This window comes from Mus musculus, chromosome 16 (genome assembly GCF_000001635.26).
Source record: "Mus musculus strain C57BL/6J chromosome 16, GRCm38.p6 C57BL/6J".
Classification (NCBI taxonomy): domain Eukaryota; kingdom Metazoa; phylum Chordata; class Mammalia; order Rodentia; family Muridae; genus Mus; species Mus musculus.
In genome coordinates this window covers 66,771,580-66,797,227 of record NC_000082.6, presented here as the reverse complement: position 1 = coordinate 66,797,227, position 25,648 = coordinate 66,771,580, and the positions used below count along the sequence as shown (strand labels likewise).

Below are 25,648 nucleotides of genomic sequence, written 5' to 3'. Positions count from 1 at the left end.
TCCTCTTTTAGTCACTGGTTATTTACCTCTTGAATCCTGCCTTCTAAGTAGAGTGGCAAAAACCCATTATGGGATAGACAGATGTGCATGTGTGTTCAAGTAAATTTTAAAGTCTAGTTCCTTTGAATTCTTCAAGTGTTTCAATGAGGATTAAGGTATATGATGAAAGTTCTTGAAGACCAGATAATTAGTTAACATTGTCTATACATGCTGATAAGATTAGATTTTCTTAGTCAGGTATCTCTACAGGAGAAATGCTAACTACTTACAATGAAATACAATGGACCCTGACAAGCAATGAGCGAAGAATGCCTAGAAAGTAAACTATTACTAAGCAGCCATCCTATGCATATCAGACATTATGAACTTACATTTATTGAGAATACACATGGTAGTGCAAAAAGAAACCCAGTTTTACACTTGAGAATGACTTAATATTTATGACTTCTTTTGGGAAATTTTTGAGTCTAAGAGATTAAGAAGTTCTAAATAAAATACTTTTTTTCTTAAAATTTAATTCTATTTTATCCCCACTTTTGGGGGCTTTGCAGTTATAAATTATTGCTAAAAACAAACCAAGCATGATACAGTTTCATAGATTACAAATTACTAAGTCAAAATGAGGAAAGAGAAGAAAGTGACAACTGACATAAGCTCATTATACAAATATAAGTGTAAGTGTAGATAGTGTCACTGAATGGGACTCATTTTAAAACAATAGGGTATTTTTTTTTAAAATTTTTTATTATGTATTTTCCTTGTTTACATTTTCAATGCTATCCCAAAGGTCCCCCATATCCACCCCCCCAATCCCCTACCCACCCACTCCCCCTTTTTGGCCCTGGCGTTCCCCTGTACTGGGGCATCTAAAGTTGGCAAGTCAAATGGGCCTTTTAAGAACGATACTAGCCCAAAACCTAGGATACCCACGATATAAGATACAATTTCCTAAACACATGAAACTCAAGAAAAATGAAGACTGAAGTGTGGACACTATGCCCCTCCTTAGAAGTGGGAACAAAACACCCATGGAAGGAGTTACAGAAACAAAGTATGGAGCTGAGATGAAAGGATGGACCATGTAGAGACTGCCATATCCAGGGATCCACCCCATAATCAGCTTCCAAATGCTGACACCATTGCATACACTAGCAAGATTTTACTGAAAGGACCCAGATGTAGCTGTCTCTTGTGAGACTATGCCGGGGCCTAGCAAACACAGAAGTGGATGCTCACAGTCAGCTAATGGATGGATCACAGGGCTCCCAATGGAGGAGCTAGAGAAAGTACCCAAGGAGCTAAAGGGATCTTCAACCCTATAGGTGGAACAACATTATGAACTAACCAGTACCCCTGAGCTCTTGACTCTAGCTGCATATGTATCAAAAGATGGCCTAGTCGGCCATCACTGGAAAGAGAGGCCCATTGGACACGCAGACTTTGTGTGCCCCGGTACAGGGGAACGCCAGGGCCAAAGGGGGGGAGTGGGTGGGTAGGGGAGTGGGGGTGGGTGGGTAAGGGGGACTTTTGGTATAGCATTGAAAATGTAAATGAGCTAAATACCTAATAAAAAAAAAATGAAAAAAAAAAAAAGAACAGATTATCTGGAAGTAATGCTAATCTGTCTTCTTGATAGCTCTAGCTTTGATAATTCTAATAATTAAGGAATTTTTAAGTCAATATTTCCTCTAGTATTTATATTTCATGCTGCCTTGAAAGATGTTTTACATGTACTTAATGAACTGATTAGACAAAACTGATCTGAGGCAGTACTTTCATCATTTTTAAAAATATTAACTGCTTACTGGATGCTTCTAGATCTAGCAATAGTTCGCAACCTTCTAAAGAACTGAAAACTCAATATGGATTAAAGAAATCTAAATATGGCATTATGTTACTGTGAAAACTCAGGTCTCTGCGTTCTTATTCTCATTGATAAAGTTATTTAAGAATGCCTTGAAGCTGGACATGGTGGGCTTACCTGTCAACAAGCACAGGAGAGAGCAGAAAGTGGATCTCTGGTCTTAAGGCTAGTCTATAGAGCAAGTCTCAAATCAGCTAGAGCTACACGGAGAAAATTCTACTTCAAAAAAATCAAAACTAGATAGATGCTAGGTAGATGACAGATGGATAGATGGTAGATAGATAGATAGATAGATAGAGTAGATGGATAAGTAGAAATATAGATATATAAGGATAGATAGACAGATAAATAGATAAAATAAAGAATAGACTTAGAAGAAACCTCTAGGACAATTGTTTAGAGTTTAAAAAATGATCCTTGGGCAAGCATGTATAAATATAAGCAGATACCTGTGGAACAAGATAGAGTATAGGAAGAGTCATTTGTATGCAGTCACATGACAGAAAAGTGGACAGATGAGTCAAAGGGGGGAAAACCAAAAAGATCAAAGGAATAGGGGCAAATATTCTCACATATGAACAAACATCTGAAAGAAAGAAGAAATAATGAAGGGGAAAGTTGTTCCTTTCTGAGAAGAGAAATGTTGGATTTCTGAGAAAGAAAGATACATTATCACAATAAAGGGGCAATTACTCCTCTGTCTTTACCTTGGCTTGAGCTCAATAAGCCTTCTTGAGGATTGAGTCCTAGGTTATTGACAGGCTTATCTGGAATAACTCTTTTGTTTTGAGTATTAAGGAATCTTGGGTCTCAGTCCAGGCCACAGATAGAATTTAAGTCCTATTCTTTTGACCAGAAGGGATAGCTTTTCGTTTAGGGATTTCAAAAAAGAGCAGGCATCCTCCAAGACTCTTGCTGCCTCCCCCATCCCCAAGATATAATCTTCACATCTTAGAAGGTGCATGCGATATAACTTATGAACAACATACTACCAAATATTAGCCTCTACACTGGAGTCTAAGTCACGTGTTCACAGTCGGCTTCCAAGCAAGGATGCTTATTTTAGAGATTACTAAAAACCAAAGCTCCTTTCTAACATTCCCGAGCTCCAGCAAAGACCTTCTGAAACTGCTGCTTCTGCTGTTCCTGGCCCTAAACTACCAGTCCGATTCACAGCTCCCGTGCTTATCAGTTAGTTACAGAATGTGACCTAGAGTTGAACTGGTACATTTCAAAGATTACTTCAATCCTGATAGTGTCTTCTAAAACGAGCCACACAGTTCTTAGTGGTCCCCTAGAGTCCTAAATCTAAACAGTCATTTAAATGTTACTATTTTCGCGGTAGTCAGAAATCAAACCAGGTGTGATATTTTTGACAGAGTCTGGTGTTACTTATAGCTCAATTTTTTTTTTTTTTGTTCTCAAAGGAATTGCACATTTCCAAAAGTATTAGATAAACCACCATAAAATACAATGGTAACGAAAATATAGCAGTGGCCAAATTATTACAGAAACCAAAATGAAACTTAAAATGAGTTTATTAGCAGGTTGCTTACATAAATTTTTTCACATTTACCCATGGCAAATCACCACCAGCTTTTGCAGACGCTTTTCTTGTTGGTGGACGTAATTTTACTACTAAATCAGAAGAGCTAGTATCAGTTAATTAACATGTGCTTAAAGCAATTGGGTTTTAAAATTTAATATTTTCTGGCCCAGAGGCAAAAGAGTCTCCAAGTTCTCACTTTTAAGCAAATGATTACACTGAATGCATCCATACTTGATTTCCAAACCAAAATTCATGTAGCTGGTACTTGTAGCACTCATATTATTAATATAATTCATTCTGTAACAATTTCAAATAATATTATATAGTTTAGTTACCAGCCCACCTCATACTTTATATTTCTCTCCTACTTATGCAACTGCCTTTCTCTTCCTTATAAATCTTGTTCCTGAATTTATTAATTCTTGTTTCGTTCAGTATTCCAGAGTCTCACTAAGGCCATCTGTGTGATCCAGAATTTGGAATAACCATCAGAGTCTGGTAGACTCACTATGCCTTGATCTCACTAGGAATCTTTTATTTGCCAATAGAGCAACTGTGAGTGGGAAAGTCGCATGAGTCCCTTCTCTATATATAGCTGACTCTTAGTAGTGCCCAAATGGTACTTGGTGCTAATAGTGACAGTTTTTGTGAGCTCATAATAGCTATGAAGATATCATGGTTAGAAGATCGCATTTCTCAACCCTCTGCCCTACCTTCTGGCTCTAACATAAATCTGTCCCCTATTCTGCAAGGTTCTATGACCTTTGAGGGGCTAAAGCTAGTGTCTTATACAGGACTGAGCCCTGAATCATTCCATGGTTTCTGTATCATGTGCAGCGAAGGGTCTTTGCATTCACCTCTATTTACTACAAGAAACCAGGAGACAAGAATGTATTAACCTTCCACTGGTCAAGATAAACTGAAAGAAAGAATTCAAAATAAATACATAAAGAGCAGTTTTCCATCAGTCTTCTCTGGAACTTATTTCTCTAACATGATATTTTAAGATGGTTTTTAGAGTTGAGTTTCAGGAGTATATCTTGCTCAAAAGAACCTTTAATCTCAGGTGCTAATTAGTGCTAGTACCATTCATTTATGACTATGGCAAAATTCAAGATTTTATTGGCTCCATTGTAGAGAGAGAACCTGATGAGAGTTTTAAACTGTTTCTTATAGAATGGGGATGTATGGAGCATTACTAATGCACTTTTTCTAGGGAATTCATCTTCAAGATCTTTTCAAGTACAACAGAGAAAGTAGTTTTCGTTTTGACATCGGGTTATGTGAGACTTCGTCTCCCTTGGTCTCTCTATTTTGTTTGGATAACTTTTGAAGTTGGTTTAAAATCAAAAAAAAAAAATTCTCTTGAACAATAGAAAATGTGAAGGGGATTTGATTACTTAACTTTAACATAAAAGCGAGGCAAGCCATAATATCCCCTGGTTTCAGGTTTTAAACTTTATATTATGAAGTGAGCCACACAGTTATTTTTTCCCAAAGGTCTGTTAGCAATTAACAACTGTAGGAAGGAACAGACTCATTTTCTTCAGTTATGTAGCTGCTAATAAGTTGCTTGTGCTGAAGTAAATAACCTTTCACCCACTCGTAGGCAAGAAAATCTAATTAAACTCAGTGGATCACACAGTATAAAATAAAAGAAGGACGTATTGGGAAATAAAAGGGTTTCATGGGGAGAGAAAGAAGAATGAGGGGAAAGAATTGTGGTGAATTAGAACAATATTTATTCTATGTACATATGTAAAATTTCAAAAGCATTTAAAATGAGAATTGGTTATTCCAAGAGTAAAGTGTTCCGCTTTAGAAAATGGGGTACACAGAACTTCTGTTAAACAGTAATCACATTCATCAACACCTCAGAATGCTGTCTTCTCCATTATGACACTAAAGCCAAGACTAGGTCACTTTGTACATTCAGCTTCTGCACATCTACAGAGACTACATCGAGTCTTCTTTTAGGATATCCAGCAGTGTTTGTATTGTTAGAAACATTTAGACTACATACCTCGATTTGCTAATTGGGATTATTATTTGAGGCATCAAGAATTACTTTTACAAATCCCATAGTCTAGTAATATTCATCAATAAAATGTATTAATAGATGATGTTCATATTGAGTTCTGCTGATCTGTTTATTATTAGAGAACATAAGGATCAAACAGAAGAGGATGTCTCATATCACACATATTTCTGACCAGGGTTCTCCATGATATGGAACGGACAGCACTCTCCACACAGAAAAGCTGTATAAGACCCGCTGTGTTCCCAGTGTGAATAGTGCAATAGATGTAAAGAGATGTCTTATCTAAGTTGCTGGCTGGGATGTAGGTCTACGTCAGGATTCAGGAAAATTCAATATCTTCATAAAAGTAGAAGTATCTCATTTTCATGTCTGTCTGAATGTCATCGAAACCACAAAAATGAGGAGAGCAAATGAATCAGAGCAGTTCAAACAGAACTGTTTAGGATGGGCTTGAAACCTGCTGAGACACTACCTTCCTAGGAACTTCCCTCAAGAAGATTTTCTTTCTGAAACTTCCGTGTTGATGATCAGAATGGAGACAGAGAGGCAGGGAGCAAAGTACTGTAAGCCAAGGAAAGATAGCTATGGAGATGTCTCTTGAAAACTGTTATTTTATGGATTAAAGTGAATGTTTAAAAGGCCAGGTGAGGATGGACTAGTCAGTCATCAATGGAAGGAGAAGCCCTAGGTCCTGTGAAGGCTCTATACCCCAGTATAGGGGAATGCCAGGGCCAGGAATGGGAGTGGGTGGGTTGGGGAGCAGGGTGAGGGGGTAAAGGATAGGGGATTTTTGGAGAGGAAGCTAGGAAGGGGGATAACATTTGAAATGTAAATAAAGAAAATATCCAATAAAAATGATTCTACAGGTTTTGGGAAGGCAGACTTTCATACTGCTTGATTTAGCTTAAATAAAGAACAAATTAATTTATTTTTTCATAATTTATTTATTTATTTTTCAATTGAAAAAAATTTTTATTACGTATTTTCCTCAATTACATTTCCAATGCTATCCCAAAAGTCCCCCACACCCCCCCTCCCACTCCCCTACAAACCCATTCCCATTTTTTGGCCCTGGCGTTCCCCTGTACTGGGGCATATAAAGTTTGCGTGTCCAATGGGCCTCTCTTTCCAGTGATGGCCGACTAGGCCATCTTTTGATACATATGCAGCTAGAGTCAAGAGCTCCGGGGTACTGGTTAGTTCATAATGTCGTTCCACCGATAGGGTTGCAGATCTCTTTAGCTCCTTGGATACTTTCTCTAGCTCCTCCATTGGGGGCCCTGTGATCCATCCAATAGTTGACTGTGAGCATCCACTTCTGTGTTTGCTAGGCCCCGGCCTAGTCTCACAAGGGACAGCTATATCACGGTCCTTGCAACAAAGGCTTGCTAGTGTATGCAATGGTGTCATCGTTTGGAGGCTAATTATGGGATGGATCCCTGGATATGGCAGTCTCTAGATGGTCCATCCTTTTGTGTCAGCTCCAAACTTTGTCTCTGTAATTCCTTCCATGGGTGATTGTTTCCAATTCTAAGAAGGAGCAAAGTGTCCACACTTTGGTCTTCGTTCTTCTTCAGTTTCATGTGTTTTGCACCTTGTACCTTATATCTCGCTATACTAAGTTTCTGGGCTAATATCCACTTATCAGTGAGTAGATTTCATTTGCGTTCTTTTGTGATTGGGTTACCTCACTCAGGATGATGCCCCCCATGTCCATCTATTTACCTAGGAATTTCATAAATACATTCTTTTTAATAGCTGAGTAGTACTCCATTGTGTAAATGTACCACAATTTTTGTATCAATTCCTCTGTTGAGGGGCATCTGGGTTCTTTCCAGCTTCTGGGTATTATAAATAAGGCTGCTATGAACATAGTTGAGCATGTGTCCTTCTTACCTGTTGAGACATCTTCTGGATATATGCCCAGGAGAGGTATTGCGGGATCCTCTGGTAGTACTATGTCCAATTTTTTGAGGACCCGCCAGACTGATTTCCAGAGTGGTTGTACAAGCTTGCAATCCCACCAACAATGGAGGAGTGTTCCTCTTTCTCCACATCCTCGCCAGCATCTGCTGTCACCTGAATTTTTGATCTTAGCCATTCTGACTGGTGTGAGATGGAATCTCAGGGTTGTTTTGATTTGCATTTCCCTGATGATTATGGATGTTGAACATTTTTTCAGGTGTTTCTCAGCCTTTCGGTATTCCTCGGGTGAGAATTCTTTGTTCAGCTCTGAGCCCCATCTTTTAAGGGTGTTATTTGATTTTCTGGAGTCCACCCCCTTGAGTTCTTTATATATATTGGATATTAGTCCCCTATCTGATGTAAGATAGGTAAAAATCCTTTCCCAATTTGTTGGTGGTCTTTTTGTCTTATTGACAGTGTCTTTTGCCTTGCAGAAGCTTTGCAGTTTCATGATGTCCCATTTGTCAATCCTCGATCTTACAGCACAAGCCATTGCTGTTCTATTCAGGAATTTTTTCCCTGTGCCCATATCTTTGAGACTTTTTCCCACTTTCTCCTCTATAAGTTTCAGTGTCTCTGGTGTTATGTGAAGTTCCTTGATCCACTTAGATTTGACCTTAGTACAAGGAGAGAGGAATGGGTCGATTCGCATTCTTCTACATGATAACAACCAGTTGTGCCAGCACCATTTGTTGAAAATGCTGTCTTTCTTCCACTGGATGGTTTTAGCTCCCTTGTCGAAGATCAAGTGACCATAGGTGTGTGGGTTCATTTCTAGGTCTTCAATTCTATTCCATTGGTCTACTTGTCTGTCACTATACCAGTATCATGCAGTTTTTATAACAATTGCTCTGTAATGAAGCTTTAGGTCAGGCATGGTGATTCCACCAGAGGTAGTTTTATCCTTGAGAAGAGCTTTTGCTATCCTAGGTTTTTTGTTATTTATTTATGTTTATATCCTAGGTATTTTGTTATTAAATTAATTTTTTATTTTAAAAAAAGACTTCACTTTTTGCTTTGTTACCTAGATATTATATCTCAGCATATAAAATGCATTTATTTTGGGTTCACACTTTCTATGTGACTCTTCTTTTTGGTTCTTTCCAATCTTTATTCTTCAATAGACAATCTTGCTTTCTGAATATACGGAGATTAATATGGCATAATCAATGGTCTAAGGGCACATTCACAATATTTGATGCCATTATGTGCACTAACTTCTTCCTCTTTAAAATAGTGTCTCTGAACCATCAGAGAACCTTCAGTCTTCACACTGCCTTCTTTGCAGTATGGCTCACTTAAAAATATAATGTTTAAAATCTGAAACCAGGATGGGAAGGTAATTGTTGAAACATGGTAATAGAAACTCTAAAGATAGAATATGAAAGAAAATGACTGTAGAAAAAAATAATTAAGCCACACAGTGGAAAGAAAAAATATATTGGCTTTATAACTCTGCACATTATTGCTTATTTGAAAAAAAATAATAATATGAGGGGTTAAAAAGGGAACAATCGATATTTGTTTATGACCTGCGAGAATTAGAAGTTGAGTTCATGTTCTCAGCACCCAGGTAAAAAGAACAGACATTATACATAGTCTATAACTCAGGTGTGGAGGAGTAGAGACCAGTGAATCAGAGGAGCTTGCTGTCCAGGAAGTATAGTCTAAATAGTAAGTTTTCAGAAGGGTGAGAAATTCTATTTAAGACTATAACATTGAAAGTGGCAGAGGAAAACACCAAATGTCCTATTGTGAGCTCAGTTGGCTTGTGCACGAACACATTCATATGTGTGTAACATATCTCAGAGAGAGAGAGAGAGAGAGAGAGAGAGAGAGAGGAAAGAAAAATTGAAATACATTTTACATTTTCAAAATCCTCTTGTTTGGAGATGGTAAGCATCTAATGAAGAAAAGGTGTGTCTGGCTTATCTAAGTGATTTGATCTGTCCACATCATGACCTGAATTAACCCTAAAAAACAATATATACAATTATTAAAATCCATATATTATTATATTGTCTTTTTTATTTGAATGATTCTCAGTAAAATTTTGTTATGTGCAATTACATTCAAACTTATTACAAATTAATAGTACATTAATAATATTTTGTAAAGAAATCAACCAGATGAGACAGATGTGTGAATTTTAAAAATGCATCTGTTGTTCAGTTAAAATAATTTACAATGCTTAGAAATTTTTTTCAAATGTTGTGTATTATAATTATAAAAATTGTCAAGTCTAAATTGTCTTACTTTGTTACTACTCAGAGCTAGGAATCAGTAGCCATTGGACACTGATTGACAGGGTGGGAAATAAAATCTGAAAGTAGGTGACATCCATGTAAAAACCTCTAAGATAATAAAAACTAAAAGTGTCTCATAAATATTTAATGTCACTAAATAGTCATAAACACATCTGTACACATCTGTATTATCCTGCTAAAATTTGACTGAAAAGTTGTCATTTCATTTATTTTCTTATATTTTAACTGAAATTGTATTAGCTTTAAATGCAAAAATACTTTAAATGCTTCAATAGAAGCAGAAATGATATTCATGAGATTCATTTATGAAAAGTAATTCACTTGCCATGGTACCCTAAATTTATAATTAGAAGACAGTGTTGCTACTTCAAACTATTATATATTTTTTATTCTCCACACATGTCTAGGAGTCATAAGACTTTGGTGTGTGTGTGTGTATGTGTATGTGTGTATGTTTGCATGTTAAAAATCTTGAGTTTTTCATGTGAGCACAAAACACTTATAACTTTCAAAACAAAATATGTTACAACTGCGTACCTCTATCACTTACTAACATGTCTTTCTCCAGAAATAAGTAAAACTCAAAGTTTAGTGAACATAGCACATCAAGTCTTGTACTATTTTATGTGTACAATATTTTCAAACAGTTAAAAAGTAGAGAAATCTGCTGCTTGGTCTAAACATATTTTACATATTTTTAAAATGTAATTGTTGAGGACACAGTAATGGATTATACTGCCTAAGAATATTTGGAAACATCAGAGTCTTTCTCGGGAACTAGAAATCCTCAGAACTAGAAGGCTATCAAAACTGCCCTGCAGTTCTGGCTTTCAGCTTCTCGTCTCATGAATGAAATTCACAGACCACAAGACCACTGAGGTTGCATTTTAGATGATATTTATGATAGATTCATAGGTAGGAGGTTAAGAGAGATGAAAAACCATACCAGTTGAATTACTCAGGCCTGACGGTCTGACATGAGGTGGGTCATGGTAGGGGAGGGAAGCATCAGAGAGCGTAAAAGACCAAAGCATCAGTTGCTACTATCTGAGAGAGAGAGAGGAAAAAGAGAGAGAGAGAGAGACAGAGACAGAGACACAGAGAGAGACAGAGAGAGACAGAGAGAGAAAGAGAGAGACAGAGAGAGACAGAGACACAGAGACAGGGACACAAGGTTACACACACAGAGACTGATGAGAAAGAGAAGAAAATCTATTTTATTTTGAACAAACAAAGACACAGAATGGTGGTAAAATACAACACCACTAAGAAAGGTTCATTCGGAGTATGCTTGGGAGCAGAAACTCTCAGAAAGCATAATTTTATTCTCACTTGTATCTTAAGCATGACTTCAGATGAACTTGTTTTGGTGAGATTTGGTCATGGCCAGATGACTGACCATCCCAGTTGGATTAACTCTTCAGGGAGAAGGCAATGACATTTTCCTACCAGGCATAAATGCCATTCTTTTGGCTAGGAAGCAACCAATTTCCCTTAACAAGCTGTATGTTACTGTAACTTCCATAACTTTAGTGACAAACTTGATTCTCGAAATCATTGTTTCCTGGATGGTTGAAAGGAAAGGGGATAGCATTTGAAATGTAAATAAATAAAATATCCAGTAAAAATTGAAAAGAAGAAAGGAAAACAAAGAATGTGTAGAGAGAACGCAGGACGTGTTCTCCTTTCATATGCACATAAAATCTTGCTGTAATGGCATATTGACTTTAGGTTATTGTATGATTCTACCTTCTCCAATACCTAAAAAAAAAAAATATGGATTAAGTGAATATATCGATAAGCTTTCCTTCAACACAAAACAATTCCAAAGGGACCATTTTACAACATACCGGACTTAATATAAAACTAAGATTAAAAACCAAAAAATGAATTAACAGCTTGAGCGAAATACTTTTATTTATGTTGAAATGAGTTCTTAAAACCAAGAGAAGAAATTTTCTCCATGCAAATTTCAAAGCAAATACATGTTGAATTTTTTCAACATTTAATTTTTTTCCTTTTCCATCTAATGGTGGTTACTTTTCACTGTCAAATATTTTGTAGAATATAAATTTTTTTCCTCGTGTTGTTTGAGTGAAAACTAGAGCATACACACATTTCACACTCTAAGTAATAAACCGGTAGTAAGGAACATACTCTGAAAGTGTGTTTACAGCTAAGAGAATTTGCAAAAAGTTTTAGAGAAAGGTAAACAGAAGCTGAAGGAGAGACTACCTCTGTTAATTGATACTTTGTAGGGTGAGAACAGAAAAACATGGGCCTGATTGTAACCTAGGTAAGTTTCAAAGCAGATATAAAATGCTACACAGCCAATACTCGTTCATTTTTAATTCTCTACATGTCTTAATAATTAATTTTTGGAGTTGTATTTTTGTTATCAAACTGAAGCAATTTTGTTGCCTATGTCTCAAATTATGAACGCATCCATAAGCATAATTTTATGGACAACATACAAAGTATTCTTCTTGTCTTATTCTTTCCTATTGTTGATTTACAATTCTACCAGTAAATTCAGAGATTGGCTCTTTAAAAACTGACACCAGTTGGAGGTGATCGTTTTTTTAGTAACTTGTGACTGGAGGATGATGGGTTGTGGAAAATGTCACAAGTTTTCTACAACTTGTATTTTTCAGATGTGAAGTACTTGAAAGAGGAGGATGCTAACCGAAAGACCTTCACCGTTAGCAGCACGCTGGATTTCCGAGTGGACCGTAGCGATGATGGAGTGGCGGTCATCTGCAGAGTAGACCATGAGTCCCTCAATGCCACCCCTCAGGTAGCCATGCAGGTGCTAGAAATTCACTGTAAGTAAACACAGCCCCCATAACCTTTATATGTACAATTTCTTTTTTTTTTAATTTGTATATAAATCAGATTTTAATTTGACATAAAGTTTCAGCAAATGTGCCCAAAACTTACCATCTTTAGTCTCAATTATATTCAATGGCAATAGTGCCTTATCAGAGTCTGAGTCCTAAAAGGGAAGGAAGATAAAAGACACCTCAGAGTTTAATTATGGTTGGAGCTGTAGCGTGATGTTCCTATATGCAGGAAAGGGTTCAGGAGAACAGTAGCGTTACATCAAAACAACTTAGGCATTTGCAACCTTTTTCCTTGTTTTTATCCTTCTGCCTGATATATTTTAGTCTGTTTGAATGCAAGGGCACCTCCACTACAGCCGTAATTACCATTTACATTTACAGGCACAATGCTACCTGAGTGATGCTCGCGTATGGGGGGCAGTGCCGAAGCTTTCAGATCATCATCTCACACAGCTTGATGTGAAATCAGTGTCCCTAGTTATAGTTGCATAGGTAACTGTGAAGTTCAGAGGGGATAAGTCAATTGCTAGTAAATGATACCTTGATAATCTCTTACTTGCAAAAGTCATAGCGGTACATATTTACTAAAATGAAGCTGAGTGAACTGAAATATATAAGCCAAGAGGAAAAGGGTTTAGTGAAAAAGATTTAAAAAAAAAAATACATTTTCTGAGTTTCGTGATTTAAACTCCTTGATACAATAAAAGTTAATTTTGTGGTTGCTTTTTTTTTTTTTTTTGGAATGGTATTAAAACTTGAACTAGGAATTGTGTGGGAGGTATAATTACATAAAACCTTAGAATGCTGAACCTTGAACTCCACTGTTCTAATATGCCTCATTGCATTCTGCTTTTATTTATTACTCAATGATGTGTTGGTTGTTCATATATAGCAGCCATGGTTTAGGGTCCAGGCCATACAAAGAAATACCAAAAGAACAAAACCGTAGCAAACCTACTTGTCCCCAGTTTTCATGACCACCACAACCTCACACCATCACCACTATAAAATCCTTTACCTTACAAAAGCTCTTCTAGATGTCAGTGAAAGGACGTGAACAGAAGTAATCTCTGCAGGCAACGTGACAATGAGGGGCAGTTACTATGCAAGCCAAGTAAGTCGAGGAGATGCTGGGAAGATGAAGACAGTGGTAAAATCAGCTTGGATGACCTTACATATAGTGCTGAGGAACTGATGACATGAAGCCCTGAATTAGGAGCACACCTGTGCCAGTTACTTCTAGAAAAAGCAAGGCAAACAGAAAGACCATACTAGAATGCAGTGGTGCAGAATAAAGAGCATTAGGATAAACTACGAGAGATGTGTCTGAAACTATTGCAATTTCTAAGCAATTTGCATTGTATTAGATTAGTTTTATTAGATTTTCCCAATCCTTTCCTTAAAGCAGATTCTGACACAAGTATACATAATGACCATATGAATATTATTTCTAGCTTTAGCATTTACATATAAATGTTTTTATGTAGCCTACTGAAAGTGCTTAGACTGATTATAAACCAAAGAATCAATTCCCATGCCGATTTGATTATAAACTAGACAGTTAATTCCTATGAGCTGGAGACAATATAAATCAAGTTTGTGCCATTTAAAATATTTCAAATGAATGACAGTGACCATCCCATTATATTGCTTATTTGGTCGCAAATTTTCAACTTACAGGAAATAGAGCCAATTGGTACATTTAGAAAACCAATATTGCCATTGCAATAGTTGAAAATTTTAAATATATATGTTCTATGTAAGGTAATAGTATTTGGAATGATATTTGTCATTTACTTAACTATAATTCCAGCATAAAATGAAAAAAATTAATGGGAAGTGAATCATAATAATTGTTGAGAAACACCATACGGGAAAGGCTCTTCAGACAGTGAAGTATTTTGACTTTATTTAGTTTTCTGTGCTTAAGGAGGATATGATTCGACAGATGAGCTGTTGAGTTTAGTTATGAAAAGAAAGAATGTGTTGAATCAAATCAGGTCTATTGGTCTGGGAATTTGCCTCAGTGGATGTTTACTGCTCAAGCATGAAGATGTGCCTTTGGATTGCCCAATGTCCACATGAAAGGCAAGCACAGCCGTGGGCATCTTCCCTGATGCTGAGAAAGCAAAGGCAGGCAGCTTCTGCAGGCTTGCTGTAGAAAGATTAATCTGAGAGCTTTGAACTCAATGAGAGGCAATGTATGAAGTGTAAGAGACATGCAGAAACCTACCTTTGGCCTGCCCAGGGGTATGTACATGTGAGAATGCCTTCAAACGCACAGACACGCAAAAACGCACATGCACACATGCACACAGATAATAAAATAAGGCACAGAGGAACACATTACTTGCATGAAAAACCAAGGCAGGTTTTTGGCTATTTCTTTGAAAGAAGGTTCAGGATTTGGTGCTGTCAAGGATAGGATTATATCAGGAATGGGAATTTCAATAACTTGACTTTGAAAATAGAAATTTTACAGCATATTAACTAGTTATAATAACTAGATTTGTTATTATAAGACACACTAACCAGGCTAATCTTCCAACAGCTGGGTATTCTGCCTTCTCTTATGTCATTTCAGTTTTGCATTGACCTTGCTTTGAGCATGTTCATGCAAAAGTTACAGAACAATTTTGCTGTCCTTACTATAAGAATTCTTATTAGAGTAGTAAATATTTCAGCTTAGCTGTTAGTTTCAAATGTTTACTGCCAAGCTCGTTTTTACTTCCTTCGAAATTCAGAATGGTGCTAAAATAACCCTAGCCACTTATTGTTCTTTTTTATATGTTCCATATTAATATGTACTGTTTGCAAAACTACATGGATGGTAGTAACTGAGTTCTTTAACTTTTACAAAGTTTTACACGAAAGTGTTCATACTCATATTGACTGATGAATTAAAAACACCTTTTCATTTTATTGTGGATTAATTTATAAGTGTCCAGAAGCAGAAACTAGATCAATCTAAATTATCTTTCTTAGAATCTAATATACCATCATTCAAATATATGGAGTAACTAAAACCAGCTGACAGTGATGTGCAATGTTCCTTTAAGGATGCAGAATGTTCCCCAGAGATGAAATAAGTCCAGTAATGAGAGAGAGCTACAGTCAATATTAAAATTAGAGCAATGACGTCAGCTAATTCAGTCTTCATAAACTCCAAAGGGCTATGCCAAAATGTCTATATATTTCACATAGAAACTCAAGATACTCACCCCACACAGGTGTTCATGTATAATTGATGTGATGTATTGAGTCACTACATTTTCAAATAGTGAAAGAAAGAAAACAGTTTTGGCAAAGGGGAGAAATATAGTGATTAGTAAATTAAGGATATTCCAGTGCTATACTAATATTCTCATAATGGATGACCACAGGAATGGTTCAAATAGAGAAACACTTAGAAGAGCTATCAGTATTTTCTGTAGTGCATGAAAAGAGAACATATGCATTTTAAAATAATGTATATAATAATAACTGCACAAGGCAAAAATATATCCTGTTGCCAGATTTGTAGGAAATTGGAGAGCACATACACACACAAAGGAACATAATGAAAAAAAACATCGTAAAATAGGTTACAAAGAGGAGCTTCAACTCTGTATCCTCACGATGCACAATTTAAAAGTGATTATTCCTATGAACTATATCAGAGCAACATTTAGTTTTTATGAAGTATTAATCATTAATTTAAATACTGCCATTTTGATAAAAGATAATCTTTTTACCTGCAATTTAAGAATAGAAAGACAGATTTTTAATTCCTGTCAACCATAAATGCTTTCAAGTTGTATGTATCAGGTAAGAGAGTACTTCTCAACTGAAGAGTATAAAGGGCAGTTCCATTTGATAGGTGAAGACTTGTTCATCTTCCTATCATTTTACGTTTCTCTTTGAAACAAACCTTTTTATTTATTCTGACTTAATTCTTAGGAAAGCAGATTGTATGAGTCAGATTTTATTCAATGGTCAGCAGGAATAAAGTATGTACACCAACAGAAAACTCTGCACAGTACACAGGATAGAAGAAAAGCAAAACAACTATTTTCTGTACACGACATTGCATTTACATAATTATATTAAAATGTAACTCTTATTGAAAATGAAAAACACAAGGAAAAATTGGAAATGTCAGAGTAATGTTATTTTTATGAGACAACAGAGTAAGATGAAAATTAGAGTCTGCAATTGTAAAATATCTTCATGTTTCAAAATACATTATATAATTTCCCCACCAAGTCACATAATCTTGTAATTGATCCTTCAAATTTATTTTATTCTTGTATTGGAGTGTAATGTTTCACCTATAAACTTATTGTTACAAAATGTACATCATTAATGTTTAAGCAACAGATAACATAATTAAAACAGCTCATGACGTGGGTGTTCCATTTGGACCCAAACATTTATCCCAGTAATAATGGAAGGTGGTAAGTAAAGGAAGGGAAGAGGTGGGGAGAGAAGAGGAGAGGCGAAGGGAGTGAGGAGGGGAAGAAGAGGAGAGGAGAGGAGAGGGGAGGGGAGAGGGAGGGGAGAGGGAGGAGAGGAGAGAGAAGAGAGAAGAGGGGAGAGAGAGGAGGGGAGAGAGAGGAGGGGAGAGAGAGGAGGAGAGAAAGATGAGAGGGGGAGGGGAGGGGGAAGGGGAGGAGAGGGGAGAGGGAGGGGAGAGGAGAGAGGAGAGAAGAGAGGAGAGGAGAGAGAGGAGGGGAGAGAGAGGAGGAGAGAAAGATGAGAGGGGGAGGGGAGGGGGAAGGAGAGGAGAGGGGAGAGGGGAGGGGGAAGGGGGGAGGAAGGGGAGTGGAAGGGAGGAGGGGAGAGGAGAGGAGAGAAAAGAGAGGAGGAGAGGAGAGAGAAGGACCAGAGAGATGAGGGATTGGGGAAGAAAGAGCTTTAGAAGAGAAGGGAAGGCAAGAGGGAGCTTCAGACTTTCTTAATGATAGCACTGTTTTAAAATGAGATCAGTTAAGTTAGTTATGAATGAAAATGTATGCACCAAATTCATTTAAAATAGGACAAAACACATTATTATTTTTAAATGAAATATCTCTATAATGAATTAATGGCCAATTTCTATTCCTGTCCTATACATTTGGATACTTGTATTTCCAATCTCGTTAGGTGGACAATGATTAATAGAGATACTGCATGTCCCTCTTAATATCTTACATTGTAAAATGAACCAAAGTGTTTCTATGGTGATTCTGTTGTTAAAATCACGGAAAAATTACTTTGGGCTGGAGGAACAAAACTCAATATTATAAATTTTCCTACATTTATCAACCATGTAACACACTTCAGCATTTGTTCTCATGAACTGATTAAATACAGATACAATTCTGATTATTATAGTAGAGATTCAATATTTGCATGCTTGAGAATTACCAACTCTGTTGTTTATGTACTCTGTTTCTCTTGGGTACATATAGAACAAAAATATTACCAAATGCAAACAGAGATTATTTTTCATTCAATACGCTTTTCAATTGACTCTTCTCTTTAAGACTAAACAACCATTAAAAATCCACAGACTGGAGAGCAGAGTAGTTAAGAGCATGTGCTGTGTGTGCAAAGGACATGAGTTCGAATCCAAGCACTTCCCCACCAGTTAGTTCTAAGCTCCCAGTAACTCCAGGGACCCAGTGCCCTTTACTGCATCTGACCCACCCACATAACATAGAGACATATGCATAAATACAATGAAAATGTAAATAATGTTAATGGAAACTCAACCTTATGAGTCCATCTTGCACAAACCCATGTGTTTCTAAAGCCTAAATTTACTTCATATCACCTCCTATGAATGTTAACAATTGTGTTTCTACAAATTTCTCACTAATTTTAGAAAATGTGGTTGTTTCAGACTTTGTAGGGTTACAGGAAAGACAGGCCTATATGCTGCATGGATTTAAAAACAGTATATCTCGTTCAACTAACATCTCCTTTGAGGAGTACTGGCCATCTAAGTATCATATGAACAAAGACAACTAATGCAAGACCTCTATTCAGAAGCCTACCAGGATTCTATTTTCTAGGAAGCTACGTCTATGTTAGTTTACCTGAAGTAAACTAACAGATATATTACAGATATATTTTTCTGATTAGATTATTAGGTCATTTTTCCAACATAATTGATAGACATATTCTGCCTACTCTTTTTTGTATTAAATTATTTAAAGTGATTGAATGATCAAGTCTTATTCTAAATGTGATAATTCAAATTATCACTATATCTTATGTAATTGACCATTATTTCTTTTGTTTTATGAAGTCAATCTATATACCCATCCAATTACCTTTAAAAACAATGCTCCAACATGTAATAAGGATACATGCTCCACTATGTTCACAACAGCACTGTTTCTAATAGCTAGAAGCTGGAAACACCCCAGATGTCCCTCAACAGAGGAATGGATACAGAAAATGTGGTGCCTTTACACAATGGAGTACTACTCAGCTATTAAAAACAATGATTTCATGAAATTCTTTGGCAAATGGATGTAATTAGAAAATAACCTGAGTGAGGTAATAAAAAAAATATAAATTTTGAAAATGAGAAATTATTATTATAAGATAAGAATGTTGTCTTTGAAAATGTTTTATTCTAATGACAGCTTATTGAAAAGGATTCAGTTTTAATTCTTCTGGTTGAGGGAGAACCCAGAGACTCCACAGGAGAAACAAGTACTCCACAAAAGCACTCCCCACTGCCTAAATGCAAGGGCTTTATTGAGAAATAGAATGACAGGTGCCTTCCTCACAGAATGACCCAAAATGAGTTATTTGAAATGTTTTAATTTCTTTTAAGTATGGAAATTAAACACATAAAGAAGAAAAATTATTAGCAAAAGAGTAAAATACATACATATTATACAAGACACAGAAAGTAATGTCTTTTTCAATTAATTTAAAATATTTTAATACGTAACTGCAATCATAAATTAAAAGCAGTCAGGAATCTTTGGTGGTTATCTCTGCATTTCTGCCATCTCTATTCTCCCTCGCTACTTCTGTCTTGTGTGTGACCATGCAAAGGTTCTAAATCCTCAGCTTAGATTAAACAAAACAAAACAGCACAAAGCAAACAAATGCAGAGATAGTGGAGTCAGATACGTATAATGTTTAAAAATGATATAGGTACATAATGATGTCTTTAAACTTCTACAAAAACAAAATATTCTGAATGAATCAGGATCAAGAGACAATAATGACCGATGTCACTCATGCTCCACCACTTTCATGTTGACAGAGTATTTTAGTCCTCAATATGGAGTCGCCAACCAGATAATGGTATGACTGCTCAGCAGTTGAGATATGGATCTTGTAACAAGAAAACACACTTACAATTTATTTTACATCAAATTTAAATAGCCACATATGTATTCAGCAGCACTGCTCTTGATGATGTCATCATACTTTCCTCTTCTAATCCTATTAGATCTTTTAATCATGGTAGGGAACATAATTGATGAGTTAATGGTGCAGTAATTCCTAGGATGCTGACGCAGCAGCATTTTATAAAATACAGAAAGCATAGCAAAAGCATAAATCTGTAACATGTCATATACTTTAAAAGGGTTTAATGCTTCCATAGTGTAAGTGCAAGGTAGTACTGCTTAAATCTATTTTTAAAATTAAATTTTGCATTGCTGTTTGGTAAGACCTTTCAAGAAAAAAAACACAAATCATAAAACAGTGTTTTTTAAAAATGGTATTTTGATAGATGTATTTGCAATCCTATGCTCTGGCATTCATAATCATAAAGCATATGAATTATAAGGAAGAAAATGATGATGCACTCCTTGTCTGGCTTCCCTTGGCTTCTCCTTCAGATCTTTCTCTTCACTCAGCCTCACGATAAGAGCACAGTGCTCCTATGGTTCCCTTAATCTAGTCACTTTGACCATCTACAAGCATGACATCTGAGTATTTGTTCTGATCCTACTGCTCACTTAAAAATGCAAGATGATTTCTTACTATATGTTTTATAATCCCCAAATTCCCTAACCTGACATATGGTGCTTTGAATACGTATCTTCCTAGAACATGATTTTGCACTGTTCTCTTTCTCAGAAATTGTGCAGTCAATAATTTCCAGTTACTTCAATCAAATCTACTCTTTCTTTTTTAAGTTTCATAGAGTGGCTCACAGCAGTCTTTAACTTCACTTCCAAAGGTTCCAATGCCCTCTGCTGCCTCCAAGAATCCTATGTCATACACGCGTGTTGCATACACATGCATACATGCAAAACACACAAAATATAAAATAAAAATAAATAAACCATTTTATTTAATTGTCAGGAAAAGCACTCTTCTAATCAATGAGAAAAAAAGGGGGTGCAGATTAAAAGGCTTCTTCCATCTGTCAACAAAAATAATAACGTGAAGAGAAGCAATGGGAAGTAAAGAATGAGCCACACAGAACAGCTGTGCACATAATTCATCAACATCAACAGACAGGCTTTGCAACATGCAAATCACAAAGGACACCTTAAACTGTGTTCTAACTGAGGTAGAGGGGTAATGAGTTGATTTCCTAGAGCAGTAAATAACCCAGAACAAAAGACAAGGCATCCATGGAAGTGTTGATCCCTTGGGTAATCTAAGAGAAAAGGAGAAATACAAATGCATTAAAGCATTTGGTTTGATCAGGTGCGATAGACACTGCATCGATTGTGTTACTTTGGGGATTTGCTCCTTCTAAATCTTTGTTTTGTAACAATACACAGGGAGAACAACAGAACTTTCCTTGCATGCTATTGTAGTTGTTGACTCTATACATTGGACCCAGTGTTTCCCACTCAAAGGAATCTCCAGCATTCCTTTTGTGCTTTCCAAAAGGTTTCAGAGAACAAGTATATATAGGATATATACAATGGAGTACATACATCAAGGAAAATTATGTGCCAAGTATTTGGTCAGTGTTTATTTTTATTAGAAGATAGTTTAATAAAAAACTTTGATTTTTATAACAGAGTAGTGTTCTCAAAACTTAAGTTAAAAAGGACATTCCCAAAACTTGTTAATTTACCAAGAAGGCATTTAAATGAGTTCCAGGAATTATAGTCACATTTATTCATAAAAAAGAAATGATACATTTATTCATAAGAAAGAAATGATCTCTGATATCATTAGCGTGGTTTCTGAAAGCCACAATAAGTATCCTGTAATAAAAGTTAGAGATAAAATTGAAAAGTGAAAGACATTACAAAGAACAATGATATTATGTTACATTGTTATAATTTACTTAAAATAACCGATAAAAGTATACTAATACCATGTCCTGTGTTAGGAAACATGTAGATGATTTTTATGAGTACATAATTTGTGAATAATCAGAGGAAATACTTTTGTTAACAAATAATTTTATCAAAATATTTAATGAAACACCTGAACAGTATGGATAACCTTGAACAATATAATTGACTCTGGCTCTACAGTACAGAGTATCTTTGTTCAGCCAATATATTATATGGCATGGATTTACATATTAGGAGTTTCTTTCATGGCTTGTCCAACATCACTAACAGGAAAATGTTATCAGTATACAAATTCAAATTTTTATTTATTTTTTAACTATAGAAGGAACAAAGTAGGTTTGACCTCAATGAGAGAAGACATACCTAAACCTTGAGAGTCTTGAGGCCTCAGGGAATGAGGAGGCCTGATGGAGTGGGGAGGGGGGAAAGGGGGATGGGGACATCCTCTTTGAGGAGGAGTGGAGGAATGAGATGAGGAACTGTCTGAGGGCAGACATGGAGGGGAATAACAACTGAATTTAAAAAAAAAAGATTAAAGACAATAATAAGAATAAAGGAATAGATAGGTAAAATACTTGATTCAAAGGGTCAACTCGTTATCCTACAAAACTCAGTATGGATTGATGTTGCTGAACCACTAACATTGAATAGTTCAAGGGTTGTGCTTTGAAGTTGTCTGTTATGTGGTTTCACAGTAGTTTTGTAACAGCTCCTCTGTAAAATCTTTCTTACACATACAGAAAATCCATTCCACTGGATCAATGTTTTCACTTTGACTTTTATCAAATTGAAGAGAGAATATCCTTACTTCACAAATTAATCCAACTTTATGAATTTTTATTTTAAGATGAATGACTTTTTTCATGATTCTGTTTCAGCCATGCTATTATATTATACTCTTAATGAATGAAACACAGAATTTTTCAAATAAAAGAAATAATATAAGGGAAAATTCTTTCCCACATATTCACACACCTTAAGTTATGCTCAAAGGAATATTGCTTTTCTAAATAAATATATATTGCAATCTTAGTAGGACAGAAATCTCAGGAAACTGGTACTTCTACCCTTCCACTTGGTCCAAGACACAATACCGAACCAAGCTCTTAATTGAATTGGCAAATATCCTACAGATACGTTATACTTTACACATTATTCTTTGTGACTCTAAGAAAGATCTTTTAAAAAAAAAGTATTGACCACCAGCATGATTCTTACAAATATCTTGCCGAGACCAATTGGGAAAGCTGAGGGATTCAGTAAGAGTCCTGGATCACTGTATGATTCTGAACCACCTGGAAAATCAGAATGTACGATATAGAAGTAGAAAAAGAGAATCACTTCAGAGAATTGTTCCTGAAATTGTCAAAGGTGATGAGTCCAAGATTACATAGAGTAAGCCAGCAATGCACAGACTATAGAGCCACGGGCATGTTTGTCTTTAGCCTAAGTGTAATGGCTGCAGAACCAAATGTTTCTCATTTCCTCTACTTCAAAGTTTCTAGGTTTAGGATTTATGAAAAACTGTGTCTATTCTAGTTCTGAGATAGTCACAGTATATTATAGCCAAATATTTCCAGGGTTTCTCCCACTCAGGATAGCCAGTACGCAGAGGTGGGTGGCAGGGGACTGTGTCCTGGTATCCAAAAGCATGTCCCAGCTATATAACTTCTTTCCAGTATATCTTTTCTTCTGATGTTTCTGTCATGTCCCAAAGTTATCACAGGCTTTTATCCAAGCTTTAAATAGCTGACATTTGAAGTATATTCTAGATGCAAATTTTAGCAAATTGGAAACAAAGAAAACTCAGACTCTTCTGATGTTTAAGGTAGGATTACTCCTTTATTCTCTTTAGGAATCCAACTGAATGTGACCCATCCACATTTGGAGATCAATCTGCTTTATTCAGTCTTCCAATGTAAATGTTAATATAATACTAAATCCTTGTTGAAGAAAGTTCTAGAATACTCTTACACCAAATTCGATAGACACCTTAGAGTAAAACAAATTAAACATATTTCCTAGGAACAAACTTTTCTGCATATTGCTTTCCATTTTTCCCACTAGAAATGAATTTGCTTTTATAAATATGATGCAGTGTATAAAGGCAGAATGTGAAAATACAGTAAGCTTCAATTTGATTAAAATAGCCCTGGGTCATAACTATGACACTACATAGTTATCTGCATTTCCCTGATAGTTGAATAAATTACATTATAACACCAGTCAACAAATTATTCCATAAATGTCTTCTTATTTAAAATTAATAAACTATATTTAAATTTCTTACATTATCTAAGAAGTACAATGACGTTTTTATATTTTTTTCTAATGTATGATTTCCTCAGAGACATTTTATGATATAATAATTTACTGTGATGAGCATGGGCAGCCTACTTGTAACCAGACAAATATTTGTGACGTAACTATCCTTACGTCATATATTTTGTGTTTGATGACAGGAATTGAGTTCAGGGCCTTGTATGTGCTAGGCAATTGTTCTGATACTAATATGCAGCCCCAGCCCTGGAATCACTATTCCGCAAGACTATAACCTGTACCACTCTTGTCTGTGTATCACAGATGCTGAGACGATAAACATCTATCTTTTCCCAATCATCTCTTATATGTTTTATTATTTCCTATGTATTGCCTTGTTTACAGGATTGAGAAAATAGATATTTGAAACAGAAATAATTTCGACATATAAGATCATCTACAAGATTATTGTTATATATTAGAGAAATTGTAATACTATGTTTTAAGGAAAACAACTAAGTTACATATTTCAGGATTAATGATGCTACCTGAGCCTGTTTCCAAGGCAGGGTATTAAGATGACACCGTATGTGCTCTATTCTTCTATTAAGTCTAAGTGGGAGGGAGAACAATTAGTCTGTGAGGTCAGAGCTATTGTGTTTAATGTGCACAGTATAATTCTGGACAGGAGAACCAAAATAAAAGCTGACCGATACTGCAAGGGACATGTACATTGTGTGTTGCTTTGGATTTTTTCCCTGTTTCTTTTCTCTCTTTCTGAATAAAAATATTCAGATATAATGTACCATGCGATTTTTAAACCTAGGTGTACTGGTTTTGTTTGTTCTTTTAGTCTATTTTCACAAGTGTTGATTTTATTAAAAGTGAGACTATTACCATATTTGACAATTATATCATTGCATGCGGAACCAGATGTTATCTTCCAGGACTATGACAAGTAGCTATTTAATGTGTTTTGTCCACTGTGCTTGAAGAAAAGCAGCGTGTGCTCAGAGCGGCAGGGCTGCCTCTTCAAACGGATTCTGCATAATGCTTCTGAGACAGTAGTTTATCCTGAGTTCATTGGGGGTTCCTTATTGTGAGTCCCTAGCAGTCCTGTGACAATGAAAGTGTTGTTATTCAAATGCACATGAGTGCAGTCAGTCCACAATAAGAGTATTCATAGCTATCTATAAATAGTTGAAGAAACAATGGTGTGAAATACTTGATATTCATCTGAACCACTTTTTTTTTTGCAATGTCACATTTAAATTCAGATTTCAGAGGTACTCCTACAGTATTCAGATATTTTTGTTAAATTGCACAGATGAGAGGGTAGCAGCCTTCTCTCTCTCTCTCTCTCTATATATATATATATATATACATATATATATGGAACACAAAAGGTGCTGAACATAGGTGATTCAATTATAAAATGTATCCTTCTATGTGATTGACGAATTTTCTATTTTTTTCCAGATACACCATCAGTTAAGATTATACCATCGACTCCTTTTCCACAAGAAGGGCAGGCTTTAACGTTGACCTGTGAATCTAAAGGAAAACCACTGTAAGTGATTGAATGAATGATAAACAT

The 25,648-nt window shown here is 35.8% G+C and overlaps 1 protein-coding gene across 7 annotated transcripts in view; it reads left to right on the top strand.

Moving 5' to 3' along the window:
* Cadm2 (cell adhesion molecule 2) overlaps positions 1–25,648 on the top strand; it is a 965,502-nt gene that overhangs the window by 823,690 nt on the left and 116,164 nt on the right. For all 7 annotated transcript variants that reach the window (XR_001781826.2, NM_001347247.1, XM_006523026.4 and 4 more), the window contains 2 exons: positions 12,341–12,511; positions 25,531–25,621. Coding sequence is in view for 6 of the 7 variants with exons in the window: in NM_001347247.1 (NP_001334176.1) it covers positions 12,341–12,511; positions 25,531–25,621 (262 nt within the window). In the remaining variant the exon portion in view is untranslated. The remainder of the gene's footprint in view (positions 1–12,340; positions 12,512–25,530; positions 25,622–25,648) is intronic.